The sequence below is a fragment of the Theobroma cacao genome, chromosome 9 (genome assembly GCF_053813885.1).
Source record: "Theobroma cacao isolate CCN51 chromosome 9, ASM5381388v1, whole genome shotgun sequence".
In the NCBI taxonomy this organism is placed as follows: Eukaryota; Viridiplantae; Streptophyta; class Magnoliopsida; order Malvales; family Malvaceae; genus Theobroma; species Theobroma cacao.
Window position 1 is genome coordinate 39,038,206 of NC_142647.1, and position 7,415 is coordinate 39,045,620.

Sequence of the window (7,415 nt, forward strand, 5' to 3'; positions counted from 1 at the left end):
GCAAAAAATATTTCAGATGGATTTCCAACATAATTTATCCGTTGGAAATCCGTTAGAGATCCGTCGTTAAAGGTCATATAGAAATTCAATTTAAAATTTCCAATGAAATTTTTTTCCGTCAGAAAAACTTAATTTTCTTGTAGTGACATAAGTAGCTAACATTTATTCATATTCTTTTGTTTCTTTCAAACGTTTCTATTTTATTGAATGAAGATATATAGCTTGCAAAGCTTCACAATCAAAGATATTGAACTGTAAAAGAAAATACAATCACCTTGAAAATGCCTAAAGACATGAAGAAGAAAAAAACAAAACAAGCCGTAGGAAATGACGCTGGAAACATGAAGAAGATAAAAGGCAATACAAGCCTCGAGAGGTAATGCCTGGAAACAGAAAAATAAAGGGTAAAAGGAGTTCGTATGGAAGACATTAATTCATATTCTCTCCAATAAAAAAGTAATCCAATATGCCAAATGCTTCATTCTTGTATGAAAGATAGGATTCTTACAAGTGTAAGTAGCAATGATATTGTCACGATAAAATGTTGGAGGAGCGAAAATTGTAACCTTAAGCTCCTTTAACAGGGATTGAATCCATGTAACTTTAAAAACAGTAGCAACTATTGCTCTATATTCTGCGTCAGAACAAGAGCGAGCCATTATTTACGCCTCCACAGTGAAATTAAGTATTCATACTATTGCAATTGATACACTCGCAATTTTTATTTGCAATTTGCACAAATATATTTTTGGCCCAAATTTAGTAACTTTTACAACTTCAAATGCTAATGCTATATGGAACACCCTTTCCTGTAACCCCAGGCTCAGAGAAGGGCTTCAAAAGCTCATAAGGAGTAATGCCTGCTCCATTTCGGTTCCTTAAATTACAGTCTGCATTTCTTTCATCGATAATGCCTTCAAGCTCCTTCAGCTTTCCTTTAAATCTTTCAAATACCGCCTTTATAACAGGATTTTCAGCCCATGATGGCTCTACTTTGTCTCCCAAGTACTCCTCATCCGGTGAGTGATGTGAGATCACATCCCAAACAGCCATGGCTCGAGTAGCTTGAATTTGTGAAGGGAGGCATTCAAGTAGTGCAGCTTCAGGTTTTCTCAAGAAAAGTCTCCAATCTTCTTCAGTGGGGTCTTCACTGGGCATTTTTGCTCTAGTGAAAGAAGGCCTGCTGGGGAAGTAGCCTGCGTAAGTATATTGGCCAAAGTTCACAGCTGCATGGTGACCTGATGCCACCCAAATTATAGTCATGAGGATCTCAATTAGGTCCTGTGGGGTTTTGAGGACAGGCCACCATGGTTCATCCTTCTTGTCTCCATGGCCTACTGTTCGAATTTCTTTCCACCATGCTTGAAGCTCTTGGTCAGAGTCGACCATATTTGCTTTTGGGTAATAGTGGTTGACATACTCAGTCACCCATTGTTTGAGGGCATCCCAGATGAAGAGACCATCATTGGCATAGGGGTAGTCTTTGATTGTTAGCCTTAAGCCTTGAGGAGCAGTTGGATCTTCAACAGCCATTCCCCTGGCAATTAGAAAAGAAAAAGTAATCAAAAACAAAAATTTATGCAAAAAAAAAAAAAAGTAAAGTAATGAAATCACCTGCTAATCAAATCCGCAGGCAGTGATTGCTGGTCAAATCGCCAATGTTGGTCATAAAAGACAGAGCCAACCTCTAGATAATACTTGCCAAGGGTGAATATTTTCTCAATTGGCCCATCGGCACATATTAATGATTCTCTGGCTAATGCATTGATCTCCATCGTGTAGCGGAGATGAGGATGTAGTAATCTATAAATTGGATGCATCATACTGAGTTGTCGATTAGTTGCAATGATATAAGGTTCACCACAAGCGTGAGTTCTCAACCTACAGGAGGGATTTTTAGCCGTTCCTTTTGTTAAAAGCGATTAAAGAACCCAGAAGAAATTAATTGAAACAGTAGAATATATACCAGTGACTAACAAGCTGGTGATAGACTGAATCGTGAGAAAGAACATGAGTTTTTGCAAGTTTCCAAAGCCAGTCTCCTGTGGAATGGAAACAAGGCGTGTAGACTTCCTTCCACTGCGGTTTCCCATCCATTGGTGGTCGAGTCAGCTCGATGGCTATAGGCCTCAAAGTCTCATCTGGGTTCAAGAAAAAAATCGTACGTGATCCATAAAGCGTTCTGCCTTTAAGATCTCTAACTTTCTTGACATATGGTAAGAAGAGGTCATGGTAATCTAGGATGAATAATTGCTTTTGCGTTATTGCCTGCATAAATTGAATTTGAAAAGAAAAAAAAAATTAAGCGCACTAATTAAAAACAAATCAGAAAGCTCAAAATTTCAAATGGGTCTTGTCACTCAAATTACCTTATGGACTGTCATGACATCATTGATTTCTCGCTCAATTAGGTCTGCCGTGATGGCTGATTCTACAGGACCATAAATATTAGGGTCGAGTTTGCTCTTCAATGGCCATTCCTGTAATCAAGAACGATTAGTATAAAAAGATTCGACACTGTTTATGAACAATTTAACTTTTATAATTTACGTATTTCCTACCGTGACTAGCTTTATGCTAAATGGATTAAGACCAGCAAGAGTTTGGCGAGCGAATTCCTCATCCCTCAACCAAAAAAATTTGTCTCCTGCAAGAGCAAAAGCACATGAGCAGGCATAAAAGGAGACAGAGAAGAGTTGAGAAACAGAGTGCTTACTGTCCAATGTTTCAGGGGTCTCAAAGCGCAAAATACTATGAGTTTCCTCAGATACAGTCTTGATAAGCCTGGGCAGGATTGATTTCCATAACTCTGTTTTGTCAAGGGCTGGCAAATTAAGCCCCTCAGTGAACAATTGGTCTATAGTGTTGAAGTCAGGAAATCCAAGATCAGGGTCGAGGATTGTAGCTTCTAGCGATGGTATCACCGCCTGCAACATTGAGTATATGAAATTTGTGGCGAAGGATAGCTGCTTCACCGCTGAGAATGCTTCGTCCCTAGGCACGTAGAAATTGGCTTGCCATTTCTCGTAACGCGGATCTGCATTAACAACATTTGAACAATATCATCAAATATGAACGTTTTAGATAATGGCGATGCAAGTAATTGTGTTATTTCCATTAAAGAGGTTATCACTGCAATTTTTTTACCTGTGTCACACAGTGGACGTCCCGTTCTGCAACGCCGAGGGTATGGGAACTCTTTACCACCGAGGACCGATCTTTTCTTACTTGGATCAGTATCAACATCACCAAGGTCATTATAGACGTCATAGTCATAAACCCTTTCGAAGGATTTGCGTTCTCCTTGACCATTGCCTTGTAAACTCACAAGCTCTTCTTCTCTCAGTTTCCTTAATCCTCTTGGTGTCTCTGACGGTAAATACGACTGCTCCATAGATAATTCTAATAGGATTACAATTTACAAGTTGAATGCGAAAATAATGGACACAAATTAAATAATTTTCTGAGAATTACACAAGCACAAAACATGAAATGCTAAAGGGAATTGAAAAGTAAAACTCTTTAACCTTGTTGGTAAAGAAGACTCTTTTCCGAGGGTTGTCATACTTTGAGTGAACCCAAGAATTACAATTGACATTGACAGGGCCATTTGGAAAACCATCAAGGACTATGTTCTCAAGAAACATCTCCTTGTGATGTGCATTCTCAACAAGAACGGCACCGAACTCACCAAAATCTACCGGTAATTCAAAGACTGCCTCATACTTAACAAGCTGACCATCCTTGCTCATCCGGTGTGCATGCCCTTTAATTCTGGCCTTCTCTAACCCCGTCTCTATAAATTAAGCTCAGAAAGAAATGAAGCACGATTTTAATATATACAAGAAGATATAAAAAAGAATCATTATCTCTTGGAAACTCTGAAAGCTTTCTTTACTTACTAGGATCAAGCTCAGCACTAACAAGCTCCAAGAGCAGCGTTTTGCCTAGCAAATCTTTGATATCATCGAGCCCTCGTTCTACCCCAATGGTTTTGAGGAAACTACTAACGGTTTCTTTTACTGTGACAACAGCCTTAAACCCAACAGCCTTCTTAGTGGTATTTGTTACACCTTTGATGTTACTGGGAACAAACCCAACTTTAACATTTTTGCGTGTTTTGTTCATTAAAGACCTTGCTTTGACAGGAAGAGAAGTAGGGCCAGCGCCATGGAAAAATGGCTTGTGCAATGGAAGTAGGATTTGGATGGGTTGGGATTGATGAATCAGTGGCTTCAACATTTGTTTGGACTTTTGGGTTACACAAGATATCAGGGTCTCTTGGCTCCGTAAAGCTCAGGCACTGGCCTATTACATATAGAGGGCAAGGGAGGGAGGGAAACAAAGGAGAAAGAAGATGAAGAAAGACAGTTACTCCCCAGGGTCAGTAATGGGATATATGGCACGTGAAAAATTAACTAAGAAGATGAAGAAAGACAGATTGTCCTTTATTTTTGCACGTATTATTATATTTTGTTTATTTCAAACTGACTGTTCAATTTTTCAAATCATATAATATTTTCGATATGAGTTATTTTATAACTATTCTCTTTGAAATTATAAAAACTAGGTTATTCACTTAAAATTAATATTTCAATGATGGATTACTTTGAAGTGAACGTTATTTTGAAATATTTTAAAGTAGTAAGATAAACATTCAATTTGAAATGAAAAGATTTTGTATTTATCAAGAAGAATGAAAATTCCCATGCTCACTTTGAATGAGAAAAACAAATCTAATAGAACATCAGTGAGGGTAAACTTCGGTGAGACCAGGGGCGGATGGTTGTGTTACTATGCGGGGAAAATTTTTTAAAATATTTTATATATTATATATTTAAAACATTAATTCATATAATTATTATGAAAATATGATAAGGAAAATATTAAGACATTTTCTGAATTGTGCTAGAGGTTAGTAGAAACAGGAAAGTCAAAAAATTATCACTTGATTGATTTATTAATTCGTCTTGTTTTGATTCTTTCAATTTTTACAGCAATTACTGAAAAAGCCTTTTTAATAATGAAAATTATAAGAATAAGATTTTGGAACAAAATGGATGATCAGTTTCTTATAAATAATTTAGTTGTTTATATTGAGAAAGACATTACTAGTCTTTTCAGTGTAGACTTAATAATTGATGAATTTGAATTCAAAAAATATTGTCGAGTACAACTTTGCTAAAAGACTATTACAAGTATTTCTTTTCTTATTTTTTTAATTTATATATTATATAAAATTATTATTTATTATAAATCTTTTAATTATTGGTTAAGTTTAACATATTAATTTTAAAATTTTTAATCTTTATTCCTTTTTATCAAAAATTAACTAGCTCTACTACTGAGTCAGACGCCTTATGGTTTGATGTTTTCCCATTTCGCATCATGTGCTCCTTTTTCTCCTGAGGTCTTATTTCGTTCCCACATGGGGTTACGGCATTAGTAGTATTAATTATACTTATCTTTCTTATAGACAATGTTCAATTTTTTTCTTTTTCTTCACCTACATTTCTTTCTCTTTCTTTTTTCCAAAACATCCCCCTTAACTTGTCATCTTCTCCCGCAACTAGCCTTAACTCTCCCCTTTCCACTCCATTTTTCTTCTGGCAATATGTCATTATTTCTACTTCGCCTCCTTTTCCCTCTTTTTCCTTTCCTCAACTGCTTGAATATTCTCTCTCCATTAAAGCTTTCTATTCCCATATCTATTCTTTTTAGAATCTTTTCGTATGCAATTCTGTTTCTCCCTTCATCCTTTGTCTTTGATTTTAACTTGCCACCATGTGGTTCTCTCTCTCTCTCTCTCTCTCTCTCTCTCTTATGCAATATAGGCTTAATTTTGAAGAGGGTGAAAAGGGATTTTGGGATTTAGGGAGATGGGTGGTTTTCGGTAGGGTAGATTTTGTTTTCTCCTTTTTCTTTAAAGTTTTCTAGTCTTTTCTATTTTATAGTGGGTAAAGCTAATAAATTATTTGGAGAAGTTGTATGCTGATTTTTGTGCACTTTGATCTCTAATTTCAGTCTTGATTGCTGGCATTGTTGATGAGCTTTTGGTATTCCTAAGTTTTAATCTAGATTTATTGATGGGCCTATGGTTTTAAAGTTCAAAGTTGAGAAGAAAACTTTGTGCTTTTGTGAATTTTAGATTTTTTGTGATTGTATCAAAGTGGACTTTAAAAGCTAAAATTTTAGATGAAGTTAAAAATTGATTTTATTGTGTTGGTGCAAATGGGGTTTAAATGGAATTCAAGCAATTGATAAAATTGACTTTAACAAGAGCTTTTCAATAGATATTATCTTTAAGATTTATTTCGTCCCCATCACTCGTATGCAAAAGGAGAATTATGCGAATAGCCTTAGTGATACAATGAAGTCAATATCTAACTTCGTCTTTACACTTTATGAAAGAAAATCGCTAGATACACCCGAAAGTTTGCAAAATTGTTTGGCCCTAAAGTTTACTTTCTACAACAAGTAGATTATAGGGAATTTAGATTTCTTTGACAGATGATGGGAACTCAAGTGTTTATGTTTATTTTCAAAATATAACATTTTTATTGCTCTTGATTTTTCTGCTTTTGTTTTATTTGTTTTGGTGTGCCACAATGGTTAGTAATAAGTCCTGTATATAAACTTGCAAGTGTCTTTTCTCAAGGAAACAATCCATTCATCAAGACACATCTTTATCTTAAAGACACATTTGCTTTTTGCAAGACATAATCATCGGATAAAAGTATTATTTCAAATCACTTTATGAAAAGATAACTATTCATTCCATAAGACATATCTTTGAGCTATAGTGATTATTTGGCTTGACTTTTTTTCAGCTTATCTACTTCTTAAAAGCATAAGCCGATCCAAACAAGATTTTGATAAGCTTTAAAAAAAAAGCAATCATTTTTTAAAGAATAAAATCTAAGAAAGAAAGAGCTTAAGGAAAAGGTCCAGATAAGAGCTTTTTCTTCTTTTCTTTTAAAAACACACTAGCTTTTTCGAAAATACCCCTTTCTCTCTTTCAATTGATCTCCCTCTCTTCTCCCTCCTTCTACAAAACACCTTTCTCCAATGCAACAGAATAGCGAAATATGGGGTTTTATTGTTCTTATAAAGATTAAGTAAAAAAAGACCCAAAATTCAAAACTGCATTCAAGTACTATTTAAAGGTTTTCTCTTTTCTTCACCAAAAAGAATTTTAATGTCAAATACATCGTTTCCTCTTTTCTCTTCTTCTTGGAGAATGGAAGCATCATGGTCCGAATGCTTGCTAGATCAACAAAAATCTAATACTATTACTAAAATACAAAGTTTGAGATCTATTCCGTTTCTATATGAATATCTTTGATTTTAACAACGAAAATCATATATAAGCTTGAAGCAGAGTAGTTACGCTTTGATTTATTAGGTGATTGAAG

General features: G+C 35.2%; 1 protein-coding gene across 1 annotated transcript; it reads right to left on the bottom strand.

Annotated features, from left to right (window-relative positions):
- Nucleotides 1-602: 602 nt before the first annotated feature.
- LOC18589728 (linoleate 13S-lipoxygenase 2-1, chloroplastic-like) lies at nucleotides 603-4,385 on the bottom strand. The gene is made up of 9 exons (XM_088810119.1): nucleotides 3,903-4,385; nucleotides 3,528-3,796; nucleotides 3,148-3,385; nucleotides 2,717-3,037; nucleotides 2,562-2,647; nucleotides 2,370-2,480; nucleotides 1,967-2,268; nucleotides 1,615-1,881; nucleotides 603-1,537 (listed from the first exon to the last, which is right to left on the bottom strand). The coding sequence occupies exons 1-9, from the start codon at nucleotides 4,240-4,242 to the stop codon at nucleotides 778-780; spliced, it is 2,694 nt and encodes an 897-aa protein (XP_088666245.1). The 5' UTR covers nucleotides 4,243-4,385; the 3' UTR covers nucleotides 603-777.
- Nucleotides 4,386-7,415: the final 3,030 nt, after the last annotated feature.

What these genes read in the sequence shown, in the direction of transcription:
- LOC18589728 (XM_088810119.1), bottom strand. Translation starts at nt 4,242, where the DNA reads ATGTTGAAGCCACTGATTCATCAATCCCAACCCATCCAAATCCTACTT. An exon ending in GAGTCTTCTTTACCAACAAG is followed by an intron (nt 3,386 to 3,527) that starts GTTAAAGAGTTT and finishes TCTATGGAGCAG; the next exon opens with TCGTATTTACCGTCAGAGAC. An exon ending in ATGTCATGACAGTCCATAAG is followed by an intron (nt 2,269 to 2,369) that starts GTAATTTGAGTG and finishes CAATTTATGCAG; the next exon opens with GCAATAACGCAAAAGCAATT.